Raw genomic sequence first — 18,080 nt, forward strand, 5'->3', positions numbered from 1 at the left:
CCACAAAAAAGAAAAAATTCTAGAAAATATTCTTTATAGCAAAATTTTGGAATAGATAAAAATGCAAAAACACAGATTTTAAGAATCCACTAAATGTAGAACAATTAGCTTTTTCCTTCTCTTCTCCAACAGAATTTTTTTTGTTTCTGTCATTTTTGCTTTTTGTTTTTTTGTAAACTCTCCCTGTTGGGGGGGGAAAATGAGCTTCAAGAGTGGGAAGGAAGAAATAACCTCCCTTGTAAGCTGAGGGATTTTTTAAAAACGTTAAGAGTATGCAGGCGGCTTACTTTGCATTTTCCCCAAGGTGTTTTAGATCTTCAATGTACCCTATGTTCTATCCTATATGGCTGTGAAGCAAGTAGCTTCTACTAGGAAAATAGAATTCTTTTGAGATCTCATTCGCTAGTTTAGAATTTTTGCTAGAATATTCCCATTGTCATGGATAGAGACCAAAAAGTAGAACTTAAGTTCTTTTTTGCAGCTTCCTCCTAAAAGTACATGGCCAAGTCTGAATGCTCATGGTAACAAGGTATATAGAAAGGTAACAAGGGATAGAAACATCATGAACAAGTCTGATAAAATATTACGTGCTAACTTCTCTTCTAGTATCAAAATGATCAAATGTGAAGTTCACTTTCTTTCCCTTCTAACCTACCTCTCTTAAGCAGTGCTTACAAGCCAATAAAATGTCTAAAGACCAGAGAAAGGAAAACAGGAAGAGCAAAGCAAAGCAAAGCTTGTGAAAATTCACATGCCTAACACTAAGAACACAGACTAGGAGACCATTCTAATTTACAGAGCCCCTTACTTGGAATGGGGATGGGTGAAGAGTGAGGAGCAAGGAGTAGAAAGGTCTCTCCATAAACTGTGAAAATAAGGGAACTTTAAGTAAATTCTAATAATAAAAGATGTGCCAATGGAGAATACCAATGAGACACATAGCACACTTTGCGGGAAGCTGCTGGACACCTTATCCCGGCCCACAGTCTGCTGCCAGGTGTGACAAAGCCCCCACAGTCATACTGTGAAGTCACATCTCCAAAAGCTGATTTACTAAGGCAAAATTTACCACCCTCTATTTCTAACAATACACATCAAATTCAACTATCCAATTGAGAGAATGGTTCTCTTTCTTTTGGATTTAATTTCATTCAAATTCTTCCTCAATAAGTGAATCACAGGACACTGATATATAATTTTCTCTCTCACAAAAGATTTACTGTAACAGTATTATTTGATATTTGGACATTGTTTAGTGATTTTCAAAGGCATTTTTACAGGCATCAGCTACACCTACAGTGTAGGTGAACTGGATGGCCACTGTTGATCTCATGCCCCAGATGAGGAAACTAGATCTCAGAAAAGCTGAATCAGTTGCCCATAAATAGGAGTGTTCTCTGAAATCACGTATCAATATTCAGGGACTCCCATCAGCAGGACCCCAGAGAAGTGGCTAACGAAGAACACTCTAGAATTCAATATTGCCCATAAATTTCATTCTCATCCTCCATTATCAATCTTCAGAGTCCCTCACCACCTCTTTTAAGCTTAAATGCTACTTTTCACAATTTGTAGCTTCAGAATACAAGCTAATGAAATAAAATTAAGAAATCTTCTTCCACATAAGCCATTTATCAATATAAATCCTAGTAATACTGGCACATCAATAATATTCACCTTAATAATGGCCAATACATGTACACACTTCATTAAAAAAGAGAAATCAGGGGGTGCCTGGGTGGCTCAGTCAGTTGAGTGTCCAACTTTGACTCATGACTCTTTGAGTCATGATCTCGTGGTTTGTGAGCTCGAGCCCCACATCGGGCTTGCTGCTGTCAGCGCAGAGCCCACTTCAGATCCTCTATTTCCCTCTCTCTCTGACCCTCTCCTGCTTGTACTGTCTATCCAAAAAATAAACATTTAAAAATAAAGTCATTAAAAAAAGAGAAATCATGTTCACAAGGTAACATCACCAATTAGCAAACATAAAATAAAGTATTAGTTTAACTCTGCAGAGTTCCTATATGGTTACCCTTTCCTGTATCATTCAACTTGTTTATCTTTCATTGGTACATTTTAATTTTTGCTTTCATAAATTAATGACAATTTGGCAAATATTTAAAAAGCATCATATATCCAGTTTTTAACTGAAGTTGTTAAAATCCTGGAATGCTTCAGCTTTCCATTAATAGCATTTATATTTTCAACACCAGAAAATGTAAGAATGCAAAGTATCTACTGGATCTAAACTGCTTTATCCTTTAATTACAAGAGTTTAGACTATATTAACATGTGTAAACATGGTTTAAAATCTTCTGAAATCAAATTTACCTTCCCTCATTTTCATATATATATAAAGTACTTCCTTCCCAAAAGGAGGTCTCTATCTACAAAGTAAATTTGCAAAATGGTTACTAGAAAAGCAGTCTGGATGAGTGGTATAAACAGAATGAAAATAACACTGAGGAGCCACTTAGGAAAACCTGACAGTCTCTGCCTTGTATGTTTTCCCTAATGCTGGTTATTTTTGGCTGACAAATAGCCACAAAATTTTCAAATAATTATATCCTAAAATACAACAACCTAAAATATGTTATTTTCTTTCAAACACTGTCAAAATTAGTTATCTAGGTAATGAATCCTGAACTTACTAAAATATATTCAATAAATTCATACATTTTTATAGGAAACCAATAAATTTACAATGCAGATGTGTAAGTTTACCTTCTAGCCACGTGTAGAATGATTCTCCTTTAAAAAAAAAAAAGACATACACATAGAATTGGGTTAAAATATTTTAAACAGTCATTTACAAATCAGAATAAATTAAGTGTATAAAATATTTCCTACAACAGATTAAGGAACATCTCTAGAAATGGCCACTGTTTCATGTGAAGTAGAAAATTAGGCATATGATTTTAGAAAATAAAGCCCCAAAGTAATTTAAGTAACTTTGGGAGAATTTTCTTATAAATGATATTTCACTAAGTAAAATCTTTAAGAAAACTTTTCTGTCAAAATATTATGTAATTTTATTCATTAGAAGGCTTAACCCTCCCTGGGGTGCCTGGGTGGCTCAGTCGGTTAAGTGTCCGACTTTGGCTCAGGTCATGATCTCACAGTTCGTGGGTTGGAGTCCTGCGTCGGGTTCTGCGCTGACAGCTAGCTCAGAGCCTGGAGCCTGTTTCAGGTTCTATATCTCCCACTCTCTCTGACCCTACCCTGCTCACACTGTCTCTCTCTCTCAGAAATAAATAAAACATTAAAAAATTAAAAAAAAAAAAGCCTTAACCCTCCCTAAGTATGGAGGTGAAAGAGTTTAACAATCTGAAATTTGCTTTGAATGATAACAGCCTTAAAAATTCTAGAAAAAAAACAGTGAATTATAATACAAAAAATCAAATTAGTAATTATTCCATTTTTTCCTGAGCAGTAAAGCTAGATCCATTTCCTCAGTGATCTAGGACTACTAAATTTCAAGAGGTAATTTTAAAATCCCTTAATACTTAAATGATTTTTCAGAAACATCAATGCCTAGAATATGGAGGGACCTGACTTACCTGTGTACTAATGCTAAAAGAGCTATTTCTAGACCAATGCTGTTCTGACAGGAAAATAAAATGGCAGCCAATTAACATCAATCTAGTTCATCAAAACAGATTTTGTGAGTTATCGATCTTTATTTTACAAGAGAGAAGCAAAGCAGAAGAAAACCTCAACACATAGATGAGCTGAGCAAGGAGTCTCAGGGATAAATTAGATGGTGGGGAACAACTGTGTCTCCTGAGAGTCTTCACACTTCGCAAAACTACACAAACATCTTCCCACAGATGAACTTACTCAACACATTCTGCCTAAGGACCATTCACCATAATCTCAACTTGTTTACTCAAGAAACCCCAAACGCTATCAGGAAAAGTTGAGCTCCCGAATCCTCAATAATCTGGCCTCCACTCCTCTTCCGAACTTAAACTACTCCCACGTGAAGTCTTCCCTGCTGCTAACAGGGTCTCCCCAAACATACTTGATTCTTCCCCTTTCAACTCCTCAGTCTATGCTATTTTCTCCTAACAGCACACAGGATCCAATTTCTATCAGCCTAAATCTGTCCCATTACTCAAAACTCATCTCAATTGCCACTTCCTCCACTAAGCCTCCAGATCAGTGGGAGAGGATCTGTCCCACCTCTGAAGAGCTAGATTGCTTACTGCTTTATTATATATGTGCAGCCCTTCTTTGCCATTACTGATGTTAGTGCTTGTCATGGCTGCTACATACTGTCAGCTTCTGGAAGGCATTGTCTTTTACACATCCTTCTATCCTGCACAATGCTCATCACTGCCTTGAGCACAGAGAAGTAAACACCCATTTGAAATAACTATTTTGATTGTCTGGGGGCAACTTATGACTGATAATCATTTGGTAACCTGGAGTAATCAATTGTTGATAAATTACTATTCATCAGATTAAGCATTATTATAACAGAGGTTATAAATTACAAAGACAATAAGAAAATAAAGTCACAAGACAAACTACCTGGTAAAACTATCTTAACTTTTCTCCATTTCTTCAGAACATATTCAAGTAGATTACAATAACCAGAAAATGGGGAACTTAGAATGTAATCCTGGTTTCTACACTAAACATTTAAGATGGAATTTATGTTTTTTAAACATAGGGTAAATTTATATTAGAAAAGATTTATTTTCGTCGCCATTCATTGGTAGCAATTTCTGAAAAAATAGGATAAACATTTTCTTTTGAATAGAGGGAAAAATCTAATTTTGATCACTAAAACATAAACACAAACCCAAACATAAGAGTTTTAACTCACCATCATCTTCTCCTAAAAGAGAAAATAATAAACAGGATTTTAGAAAATGTTTTCCATAGTTCAGATTTTAAACCTATTTACTTTAATATCAGATTAAAACTTTCTGTGTGTTAAACGGTTAATCATACCATGAAGCTTGGTCAGTCATCCTGAAAATTAGACTTAATAAGAATGGAGGCCACAAAGTACAATAAATTTTAGAAAGCCTCTGGGGGCCCCTGGGTGGCTCGGTTGGTTGAGCGTCCGACTTCAGCTCAGGTCACGATTTCATGGTTTGTGAGACTGAGACCCGCATCAGGCTCTGTGCTAAGTGGGGAGCCTGATTGGGATTCTCTCTCTTCCCCCATCAAAATAAATAAATTTTTTAAAAAAAGTGATCAGAACTCACCAAACTTCACACCTGAAAAACAAACAACCCAGTGAAGAAATGGGCAGAAGATATGAACAGACACTTCTCCAAAGAGGACATCCAGATGGCCAACAGACACATGAAACGATGCTCAGCATCCCTCCTCATCAGGGAAATACAAATCAAAACCACACTGAGATACCACCTCACGCCAGTCAGAGTGGCTAAAATGAGCAAATCAGAGAACTCTAGATGCTGGCGAGGATGTGGAGAAACGGGCACCCTCCTACACTGTTGGTGGGAATGTAAACTGGTACAGCCCCTCTGGAAAACAGTGTGGAGGTTCCTCAGGAAACTAACAATAGAACTCCCCTATGACCCAGCAATAGCACTGCTAGGAATTTACCCAAGGGATACAGAAATGCTGATGCATAGGAGCACATGTACCCCAATGTTCATAGCAGCACTCTCCACAATAGCTAAAACATGGAAAGAGCCTAAGTGTCCATCAACAGATGAATGGATCAAGAAGATGTGGTTTATCTATACCATGGAATACTACATGGCAATGAGAAACAATGAAATCTGGCCACGTGTAGCAACATGGATGGACCTTGAGGGTGTTATGCTGAGCGAAATAAGTCAGGCAGAGAAGGACAAATATCATATGTTTGCACGTATAGGAGGATTAGGAGGAACTTGACGGAGGAACAAGGGGGAGAAGAAGGGCAGAAATGGTGGGGGAAAGGGAGAGAGGCAAACCATGAGAGACTCTTGAATGCTGACAAAAACTGAGGACTGATGGATGTGGGGGGAGGGGGGATGGGCATGGAGGAGGACACTTGTGGGGATGAGCACTGAGTGTTATGTGGAAACTAATTTGACAATAAACTATTAGAAAAAAAATAATAAAAAAAATTAAAAAAGTGATCATACTACTCAGCCGTAAAGGAAAGGAAACCCTGTCACTGGTGACAACATCAATAGACTCTAAGGATATTACACTGAGTGAAAGAAAGAAGTCCGAGAAGGACAGATAATGTATGATCTCTCTTATACATGGAATCTAAAAACAAAACAGAACAAAACTCCCTAAAGTCACAGATCCAGAGAACAGACAGGTGATTGCCAGAGGAAGGGGGTAGGGAGTGGACAAAATGGGTGAAGGTGGTCAAAAGGTGCCTACTTCCAGGTACGAAAGAAGTAAGTCCTAGAGATGTAATGAACAGTTTGCCAACTACAGTTAGTAACACTGTATTACATATTTGAAAGTTGGTAAGAATGTAGATTTTAAAAGTTTTCATTGCAAGAATAAAAATTCTGTAACTACATATGGTCACAGATATTAACTAGAATTACCATGGTGATCCTTTTGGAATATATACAAATAGGTAAACGTTGTGTTGAACACCTGAAATTAATATGTCAATTATACCTCAACTTTTAAAAATGTTTTAACTCCAATCCTTAAAAAAAAAAAAAAACCCTAAGTAATCACAGAAAAGGCCTGGAAGAATACCTTTCAAGCTCTGCACTGTGGAAGAGTATGTGGACCAGGGTGGGTGTGGGGGGAGCCTTCTCTTTTTACTTTATATAACTTTCGTGTTTCTACTTTTATAGTAAATTATAAGGTCAAAATGGCAAAACAGACAAAGGATGAGAAACCACGCACACCTTTTTCATGGTCCAATTCCCTTCTCCTGGCAGTGTCAGAACGGATTTGGAGAAGAACACTTGCTACGTTGTAAAAGAGTATCTAAAAGCAGTCCATTCAGTCAGCCTTTAAAGTCTCTTTGGCTCTCAGAGATGCCTTAAAGATACAAATCTAGACCAGGAAATTCCAGTTGTTAAATCAATCCTGGTCTAAAGAAAACATCAAAACAGGATTTGGCTCCTTGTTGAGAAGAGACTGAAGCTGTGCCCAGCAGTTTTACACTGATTAACCTCCAGCTGTCTACAGCAACGCTGTCCCATAGAAATATAACACTTAGCCACATGTGGGAAGTTTTTTCTAATACCCACGTTTTAATATTTTTTTAATGTTTTATTTCTAAGAGAGAGAGAGAGAGAGAGACAGCATGAGCAGGGGAGGGTCAGAGAGAGAGGGAGTCACAGACTCTGAAACAGGCTCCAGGCTCTGAGCTGTCAGCACAGAGCCCAACGTGGGGCTCGAACCCACGAACCGCGAGATCATGACCTAAGCGAAAGTCGGACACTTAACCGACTAAGCCACCCAGGCACCCCTCTAATACCCACGTTTTAAAAAGTAAAAAGTATAGATGCACTACAACAATTGTACTTATGTGAGGCAACAGTTAAGGCAGTCCTATCGAAAGGATAAAGTTCTGTTTAATGGCAAAAATATTTTACACTTCTTCCATTTTAAAATGTAAAGAAATTAAGTAAACTGTCAAACTAGGTTCTACACTGGCCACATTTCATGTGCTCGATACAGCCCAGTGTGGCAAGTGGTGACGTCGGGCGGTGCAGGTTAAGAGCAATGCTCTTAGCTCTCTAACTCTTCTACGTCCTTAGGACTCAAATGTGGGGCACAGACCAGCAGGCACTCTGGGCATCACCTGGGAGCTTGTTGGAATCTTGGGCCTTACCCAGGACCGACACAATCAGAACCTGTATCTCAACAAGGCCCTTAGGTACTTGGGACGCACACCTGAAGTCTGCGTTCTGAGCCACTGGTTCTCAAACTCGCCTGCGTACTGGAATCAGCTGGACTGTTTAAAAAAAAAAAAAACAGCAGCTGGGGCTAATCCTAAGGATCCTGACTTAAGCTGGTACACAATAGGGCCTGGCAATGCAGATTTTTAAGAGTTCCCCAGGAAGGGGCGCCTGGGTGGCTCAGTCGGTTAACCGTCTGACTTCGGCTCAGGTCACGATCTCACAGTTTGTGGGTTTGGGCCCCACATCGTGCTCTGTGCTGACAGCTCAGAGCCTGGAGCCTGCTTTGGATTGTGTCTCCCTCTCTCTCTGCCCGTCCCCCACTTGCACACTCTCTCTCAAAAATGAATATTAAAAATTAAAAAAAAAAAAAAGAGTTCCCCAGGAAACCTCTGATATGTATGCATTACTCACATATTCTGATTTAATTCACACAGAACTCCTACTTCAGGGCCTGGCACATATCAGGCACTAAATAAATGTCAATAATTAAATAAAACATGTAGAAATATTGAGATTCAATTATGGACCAATCTTATACTTTTTTTTCAAATGTATATTCATTTTGAGAGAGAGAGAGAGACAAAGTGGGGGAGGGGCAGAGAGAGAGAGGGAGACAGGGAAACCAAACAGGCTTACAGTGCAGAGCCCAATGTGGGGCTCAAACCCACAAATCGTGAGATCATGACCTGAGCTGAGATCAGGAGTCAGATGCTTAGCCAACTGAGCCACCCAGGCACCCCATGAACTAATCTTATGCTTCTGATCATCCAAATTAAGAAAAACATCAGGGCGCTTGGGTGGCTCAGTCGGTTAAGCGTTCAACTTCAGCTCAGGTCATGATTTCACAGTTTGTGGGTTCGAGCCCTGCGTCGGGCTCTGTGCTGACAGCTCAGAGCCTGTTTCAGATTCTGAAATCTCTCTGACCCTCCCCTGCCCACACTGTCTCTCTCTCTCTTTCAGAAATAAATAAAACATTAAAAAAAATTTTTAAAGAAAAAAACATAAAATACTTGAAAATTTGCTCAAAGTTTGTTTAGTTACAAAGACATGTTGTAAGTAATCTCTAAAAAAGCATGAAAATGTATGAAACACCCACCTCGGCTAGGTGCCAGAGGATTCAAAGGACGATAAACAGATCGAGGCCTGAAAAAGCAAGTGTGAAACTCAAACATAAAATGGTTTGATTTTTTTTTTATGTAATTTTACCCCCCACAGAACCATACCCCTCTTCCTCCATCCTCCCTTTAGCCATTTGCCCTCCAGTTACTTGAAACAGTTTTCTTCGTAGATACTGTTCCACACTCTCCATGCAGAGGACCCTTTATAGCCAGTGTAACGTTCTGGGTTCAGCAACAGGTCGACATATTGAGCAGCTGGGGATCGCTCATCTGAACAAGAAAACAATTCACAAGAACCATCTCTATGTCACCAGGTACCTGAAATGTCACATTATAACACAAGCAGAACTACCCAGAGGTTAGAGAAAGGCTACACTTTTCAAGTAACCTCAACTTAAATGGTAGAATGGTTAGCACACTTGTGACTATACTTGACCCAGGATAACTTACACTTGAGAGGAAAAAACAAGTCCCCCCTTTACTTCAGACACTGGATACCCTCTTCAGTAACAGAACGTGGCTCACCTTCTTAGAGGCACTCATCATTTTTTTTTGGTTTAACCATTCAGGATCGAAATGACCAAACAGAATATAACCTGTTCTAGTATTTTATTTGATTTCTTCCCTATGCATACACCCACCTTACACACGTTTGGAAACATTTTTTTTAGCATATATTGTACTAAAATGAGAGATTTTCCTGCTACTCTCTACTTTTGACTTATAAAATAAATGGCCTAATAACTTTGTGATTCAAATTTGATCACTTACAGAGCTGCACAATGCTCTAGTTTCAAAAAATGCACATAATTTATTTTTACTACTATTAACACACTAGAGTGTTTTTCCTCTTAAGCCAATACCTAATAGGCACCACTTCAAGAATTTAAGACATTTAAAATTAAATAAACATTTTCTGTGTTAAAATCCAAATGAGTATTTACTAGATCTCCACTACTTGGACATTTTAGTAGAGATCTCTGAGGGATACAAAAGATAAAGCAAAATGCTCTTAATTATTAAGGCTGCCATTCTGGGTAGAAAAGGGAAATACGTGTTTTCATGCCTGTAGAAAAATTGTACTGACTCTGCTTCACAAATGTATGATCCATAACACATGTAAGCTAAAGCCCTATATATGTGGGCACAGATATATCCCTTTATTTGTATGTTTCCTCCCTTTTGGTGTCATGAGATCAAATCAATAGTAGACATACGGGCACTGACTTAAAACAGCGGCCAAATGCGGTCATTAAAATACAGCCCCTCTTCTTTTCATTACCTAACAGTATATCTTCCTGTCAGCCAACAATATTCATTGACCATTCAGTGACCATAGACGGAGATTATCCATAACTATTAAGAGGAAAATGGCATCCTAATCTGTACCTTCCAAGAACTATCTGGCTTTTGTAAGGAAGTAGGAAGAATACAAAAATAATTACAACTTGTCATTACTAAATGAGTTATATTTAACTTACAGACAATAGAAACACAAATAATACTGCCTCTACTTCTAGCCTTAACATTATACAGATATTCCACTATACAACCTGAGACAGAGAAAATAGGTAACTTACAGATGGATGAACAGAAACTGCCCAAGGATATGGATTGATTCAAGACTTAAAAACAATCATTTTAAAAATCTTTATCAAAAAATATTCAAATTATGAAGTTAATCAAAATGCCACTTTTATAGGGAAGTTCAAACAAAAGTTTTACAGTTTGCTAGTTTCTGTCATAGATTTTTAATTTCTTTGAGTTGTTCATGGTTAAACTCATTTGCAAAACTGATTTGATTATAACATTGACAAATATTAAACATATCATAAACATTTATATCCATGGACATATACGTATGTACACAAGTATAAAGAACGTGTGTGTGCATGTAAGCCTACACATTTGTAGGCTCATCTACAAACGTAAATAATGGACTGCTATCAGCCTCTTCACCCAACAAAAGCAACTAACCAACCAATATGGAAAAAACAAAAAGATTCAGATATTACAGTATAATGATTTAAAATGCATTTGGAGGGACGCCTGGGGGCTCAGTCGGTTAAGTGTCCAACTCCGGCTCAGGTCATGATCTCGCGGTTCGTGGGTTCAAGCCCCGCGGCAGGTTCTATGCTGACAGCTCGGACCCTGGAGCCTGTTTTGGATTCTGTGTTTCCCTCTCTCTCTACCCCTCCCTTTGTTTGCTGTCTCAAAAATAACTAAACATTTAAAAACAATTTTTTTTAATAAAAAAATAAAATGTATTTGGGGGCGCCTGGGTGGCTCAGTCGGTTGAGCATCTGACTCTTGATTTTGGCTCAGGTCATGATCTCATGGTTTGGGAGATGGAGTTCCGTGTTGGGCTCTGTGCTGACAGCACGGAGCCTGCTTGGGATTCTCCCTCCCTCCCTCCCTCTCTCTGCCCCTTCCCTGCTCATGCGCTCTCTCCCTCCCTCTCTCTCTCTCTGAAAAATAAACATAAAAAAATATATGCTAAGGCAGTGACAAATCACAAGAATCAAGTCAATTATATGTTTCATTTAAAACTTACATTCTCAATGTTCTTACTGTATATTCCCTTAAATTAAATCGAGTGGTTTCAAAATTTTTAGTACTTTTTCAAATCATGAAAAAGGGGGTCTTGTTAACCTTAGCAAACTACAACCCAAAGGCCACATCTAGTCTACTGTGTACTTTTTGTAAGGAAAGTTTGATGAGAACACAAGCCGTGTTCATTTGCTGATTCAAACCATTAGGGCAGAGCGGAGGAGCTGTGACAGAGGCCATATGGTCCATAAAGCCTAAAATATTTACTATGTGTCCATTTACAGAAGAAAATGTTGGTCACCCCGACTGGTACTGCCAAGAACTTCATGACATCTAGGTGGGTGTTGGGGGTACAGCTCATACACAGGTTGAAATCCCCCTAGAAAACACACAAGTGCTGGTACCCCAACCTAGCGCGTAGGCTTTTTGCTGCATACGGAGAAAAAAGTACTCAAGATTGAGCCTACAACCCTCCATCACCAGCTCGATCCCAGACTGCCAGTGATGCATTGTTACAGTGTACTCAGCTGAGGAGACCCTACAGTTCATAAAGTCCCCAAGTAATTTTAATACACAGCCAGATTTAGAAACTACTGTTTTAAACAACATTTTAAATGTATGTCCTGTTTAATGTTTTAACGGGAAAAACAAAAGTAAAAACCACACTATTTCGGTTATTTCATGCAGCAGGTATGTACTGAGCAGATACCACGCCTAGGCGCCGTTCTGGGTAGCAGGGTGCAGTGGACCAGAGGAGCTCTCCCTGTAGCTGGGGAAGACAGACAAGCAGGTAGCCTAAATAACTGGCCACGCACGCTCAGGAAGTTCTCAGTGCATGGAGAGCAGGCAGCAGTGCAGGCAGAGGGGAACAGTGATCACTATTTCATAAGGGAGGTGACAGCAGGCTTCTCTGCCGAGGTATCATGTGAGCAGAAACCTGAAGCCAAGCAGCAGCTGGCCATGCATAACGACAACAATGGCAAAACAAACAGGGGAAGCAGCTTACCTTAACCTGCTAAATTATTTAACAGCCTACAGTTTGGTCTATAAAGATCATCTTCCCTTCCAAATAAGCACCGAACAACAACAAGAACACAGCAGTGCACAGGGGTATAGACACACTCCAGTAAACTGGGGTGACTCTTCTCGAGATTTTTTGTTTTGGTCCAGTGATTTTAGATAACTGAAGTTACTCAGCAGGGACTCTAAAGATACTCTGGTGGGTTTTTAAAAACTGTATGTATATTACTCTGGTTTTTCTTCTTTCATGTACATCTTTCACCTTGTACTAAAAACTACATATAAGTCACTGGGACACACATGAACATTACTACTTAGAAGAGTAGTAGTAGTCCAACTAGTAGAATGGTTTATATATTTAAAGACTACACAAAACATAAACACCACTAATTACTTCGATTATGCCATCCTAAAAATCTTAAGGGATGCTTCTATGTAAATTCTTGTAGGATATTTCTTCCATTTTTACAATATCAGAAGCTAATGTGAAAAAATTAGTTAACACAACTTATATTGATGAGGTAATTGCGTACATCAATTTAATCGTATCAGGTGATCCCTGCAACTGAGTCATATTTTTTATTAAATACCTATAAGAGAACCATATGTTCATATCATTTACTCTAAGAGAAATATTCATAGAAATGAGTTTTTAATCTAAAAACCTGTTAACTAAGCACCATCGAAAATTTTTTATTTTCATATAGAATAGGTAAAATAGGTTGGCAGGAAGTGACCGTGAGTGTTGAACACTAAATGTAATTAGAACAACGACCCAGGAGCAAACGAGAGACTAAGTGGTGATGTCAGTTCTGAACCTGGCACGGCAGCTTGCTTTGATGAAATCTCTGGCGATTCTAAATATCCTAATAGGAGTTAAGATACCCAAAGAAACTTTTTCTCAGATCTCTTAAAAATGTCCTTGCTGAAACCATATAAACCATGGTGAGAACATTCCACTTCTTGGCTTTGTCTCAATTTCCTGTACTACTGCAGCCACTCGCTATAACTTATTCCATCTAGACTGTAGCATGCTGCTACAGATGAATCTTCCAAAAACTTTTAGAAAGCAGCATCACCAATCTATATGCTTTAAGAGTTCAGAGGAACCTCTGTATCTCCAATAGGCAAGCTTTATCCCAAATTCTTTCCCACCACCCACGATATAAAGGTAAAACGTGGAGAGAGGTCAAATGAATGATTTAAGCCTATGCAGCACAAAACTCTTAGGAATATTCTCCTCAGAAAAAATTTTGAGTCACTCAATCACCTTCTGCCTTAAGAGTCATGGTAGTTACTGGTAAACAGTGCCCCCCTTCATGCCATTCCCCAGGACTCTTGGCAAGAGGGCTGTGGCGAAGTCAAATGAGAGTCCTCCCCAGTACTGTAAGGTATCTTTATGTTGGTTTGTTGAGACCTCCAGAAAATTCCAGTGTGAACATGTTTATATGTTCACAGGCCTAAACTAAACAGCTTGAAACAGAGGTCCACAGGAGATGGTATGTCATGATGGAAAAGGCACAGGTGTGGGATCAGTCAGATCTGGGATTCAGTCACATCCGGGACTGAATCCCATCTTGTGATCCTGGGCAAGTCAGTCTCTTTTTGAGACTCCCTTTCCTTGGATATGAAAGATAGATGCTTGTTAAAGTAACTGAAGAGCGGCATCTGGGTGGCTCAGTCGGTTAAGCATCTGGCTTTGGCTCAGGTCATGATCTCACAGTTTGTGAGTTCAAACCCTGTACTGGGCCCTGTGCTGACAGTTCAGAGCCTGGAGCCTGCTTCGGATTCTGTGTCTTCCTCTCTCTCTGCCCCTCCACCACTTGCAGAGTTTCTCTCTCTCTCTCAAAAATTAGCAAATATTTAAACAAAAATTTTTTTAATAAAGTAACTGCAAAGATTAGAAATAATGCACTTAAAGCACTTAGCACAGGGCCTGGAACATAAGCTCCCAATAAATGCCATTATGAACAATAAGATCCACACACCAACATCCAGTGTATTCAAGCTCTAACTCTGAGTATATTTTTCATTGATTTCAAGCTCTCATAAAAGGATTAAAGTAAACAGAATTTAATTACAATAGCTTATTTTATTACCATCAAGTTCACAAAAGTGATCCTGTGAATCATCGTATCTTGCCCAGTCAATGAAGGCTTCTTTGCTTTGATTACTAGGGGAAGGAGGGAATAAGAAAAATGATTAAATCTGGAGTTGAAAATGTTTACACTGCATCTTGTATAATTAAAAACAAAATAACCTGGGGTCACGCCTTTAATTTAGATAGTGTCACATATTCAATTAGTTGTTACATGAAGGAATGATAACAAGTTACATGGAAAACATAGATATTAACTCTTCCGTGAAGGTTTCTATTTATACTGAAGCTATTATCAGCCCTACTGCAATAATTACTTTAACTGGAAAATTAATTTATAAATATATATGAGATATAGTTAAACATAAAATTTAAGCTAGCCTTTTCACCTAACTTAGAAATTGTGGTATATTTTTCAAAAGCAGAAATTGAATTTACCTTCATAATTCTTTTAATTTCTGTATTTATAGGACAAAAACACCAAAAGCTGCATTTCTAGGACATTCCTTCCAATGCGATACTCACTGGTAACACCAATATCACTCTCATTCACGGCATATCATTCATCATACATACTACCTCACTAGTTTAACAGAATCTACGATCAAGAGCTCTACTTAGAGAACTGATAAAGGAACCACGGTCACTCAAACTTTGGCCTACATTCACTTTAATCTATGTTCAAACCTTCTCTGTCTTAAATCCATATGGAAAACATCTATAAGAGAAGTGTTACTACTCTTCTTTATTCACTAATCAATGGCAGGGGGGGCACAAGGTAAAAAAATTATTTGTATTACCAACTTTAAATTAGGTAGTTCCTCAATGTGTTACTGTCCTAACCAAGAATTTATTTTATATTTGAAAAACTGCTACATAACATAACCTCTATGAGAAGTACAGTTGAGCACCACCTCAACTGTATCAAATAAATGTTTCCAATTCAATTCACTGTGGGATTTGTTTTTTCTCCTACAGAATACTGAACCAACTTAATAAAAGTTCATAGTTGACTCAGCCGAAATATAGATGCCATAAAACGAGAATGCAGAAGTTCTAGTTACAGCTTAAAGTAACTATCATTACGTTTAATTAGATACGTCTTCCATTGAAAATAGTCAAGAACAAGGTCACTGTGACACAAGTTCCTGTTTTCTTGGTAACAATCTGAGAGGAACTTTTTTCTTTGAGCATCCTTATTTGATGACACTTTGCTGACAGTCCTCCTAAACCCTGCCTGAAAGCCATGGCAGCAAAAAAGACAGGCCACGCTAACCTAATGCTAACAGAGCTGGCCCAGTCTGGTTTACAAAGGAGTCAGAAGGAACCTCGTCCAGCTGCTCTAAGTCAGTTTGAAGATGGATGCCAAGCTGCTTCCATAAGAATTTCTTGGGCTTCACCCAGGGCTTCCTGTCAAGATGGTGCCTCGTGTTATAAAGCGGGAGCCTTCGAAGTTGGAAACACAGGGCAGGAAAGAATGGGATGAAGGGCTTTCTAAAGGGCATGAGAGAACTTTTCAGGGTGGTGGGTTGGACAACTATCTTGATTATGCTGAGCTGCATGAGTGTACACTTGTCAAAACATCAAATGGTAGAATCTCAATTCATGTAGCTGCAATACACTGCATGTCAATTAACTTCAATAAAGCCATTTAAAAAATTACAGACTGATTGCTGGAGAAGTTGTGGAATGAGGAACTCTCATATGCTACTAGTGGCAATGTATTGTAGCCGTCATTTTGGAAAACCACTTGGCAGTATTACTTAATTCCACTTGTAGGTATATTCTACACAGAAATGTGTACCAAATGCCCCACCAAATGTCCAAATTTTCTTTTTTTGAAATGGCTGCAAAGCGAAAAATTCCAGCCATCAACAGTAGTTGAACAGAAACATTTCAGTGCAGTCTTAACTAGGACTGCTATGCCAATGACAAGAGAATTACATGCTACTAAGCTCAAGAATATGAATGACTCTCAGACATGATATTTAATAAAATAAGCCAGATACAAAAAAGACATTTCTTATTATTTCATTAATATAAATAGGCAAAACCAATCTCTGCTAATGTAATTCAAAATCATGGTTGACTCTGGGGGGAGGGGGGGATGGGCATGGAGGAGGACACTTGTGGGGATGAGCACTGAGTGGTATGTGGAAACTAATTTGACAATAAACTATTTGTAAAAAAAAAAAAACAAAATCATGGTGGACTCTGGACAGCAGTAATGACTAGGAAAGCACACGTGGCAATCTTCAGAGTATCAAGTGTATTGTTCTGGGTGGTTGCTGCAGAGATGGTTCACTTTATAAAATTAAACTGACCTTTATGCTTAAGATTTATATGCTTAAAGCTTAAAAAATTAGTAACTTCTGTCCAACAAAATATCTATGAGCAAAATTAAAAGACAAGCCACTATCTCAGATTATGTGAAGAACGCCCACAAATTAATAATAATCTCAAAGTGCACACCTATGCCACCTTCACCCCCCCACCCCCACCACGGAGAAACAACAGTGACAAATATGACCAGGCACATAACCTTAAAATCTTAGAATGACTTAAGGTTCAATCCCTCGATGACGTCTCTAGTTATATTCTCTTGTGGGTAATCTCATTCAGGTTTATGGTTTTTAAATACTATACATTTACTGAATGACTCCCACACTTTCTCCTTCCCCTGAAACTGAGACTTGTATATCCATCCAGCTGCCTGCCGGACCTCTCCAAGTGGATGACTTATAGGCAGCTCAAACTCAACAGGTCCCAGGTTGAACTATGATTTTCCATCAAACCTGTTCGTCCCGCAGGTATCCACCGTTCAGTAAATGGGGACTCCATTCTTCTCGTTCCAAGTCTTGTAGTCATTCGCAGCTCCTAGCTTTTTTGATACCCCACATCAAATCCCTCAGCAAACCCTGTCAGCTCTATCTTTAAAATCCATCCAGAACCTTATCACTCATCATTTCCACTGCCATCCCCCTAAACGAAACCAGCATCACGTCATGTGTGGATTACTACAATAATCCCATAACAAGGCCTCCACGGCGTAACGCTGGGCTCCCTCAACGCATTCTCTCAAATCCTCCAATGACACTTCATTCCACTTAGCCTCAAAGCCATATTCGTAATCATCTTCAAGGCTCTGCAAGATCTCTACCCCATCCTACCCCTGCCTCCATCCTGGTATCTGTGGATCTGCCTTCTACTACTTTGCCTTTGACCACTGCATTCCAGCCACTCTGGCCTTTTTGTGGTTCCTCAAATGATCTAGGCATGCTCCTGCCACAGGTTCTTTTTACTAACAATCACACATGCCAGCACTACTCATGCCCCAGGCAGCCATATTAGGACTTACGCCCTCATGGGCATTTTGCGCAAATGTCCCATTATCGCTGTGGCCTCCTCTCACCACCCTTTATAAAACTCCAT

The 18,080-nt window shown here is 38.9% G+C and overlaps 1 protein-coding gene across 1 annotated transcript in view; it reads right to left on the minus strand.

Annotated features, from left to right (window-relative positions):
• Positions 1–18,080, minus strand: part of ERO1B (endoplasmic reticulum oxidoreductase 1 beta) — a 56,160-nt gene that overhangs the window by 13,477 nt on the left and 24,603 nt on the right. The window contains exons 6-10 of the mRNA XM_077751736.1: positions 14,650–14,723; positions 9,130–9,250; positions 8,959–9,005; positions 4,835–4,846; positions 2,725–2,751 (exon numbers count right to left, since the gene is read on the minus strand). Of these exons, the coding sequence (XP_077607862.1) occupies positions 2,725–2,751; positions 4,835–4,846; positions 8,959–9,005; positions 9,130–9,250; positions 14,650–14,723 (281 nt within the window). The remainder of the gene's footprint in view (positions 1–2,724; positions 2,752–4,834; positions 4,847–8,958; positions 9,006–9,129; positions 9,251–14,649; positions 14,724–18,080) is intronic.

Source organism: Crocuta crocuta, unplaced genomic scaffold (genome assembly GCF_008692635.1).
Source record: "Crocuta crocuta isolate KB4526 unplaced genomic scaffold, BGI_CrCroc_1.0 scaffold59-1, whole genome shotgun sequence".
Classification (NCBI taxonomy): Eukaryota; Metazoa; Chordata; class Mammalia; order Carnivora; family Hyaenidae; genus Crocuta; species Crocuta crocuta.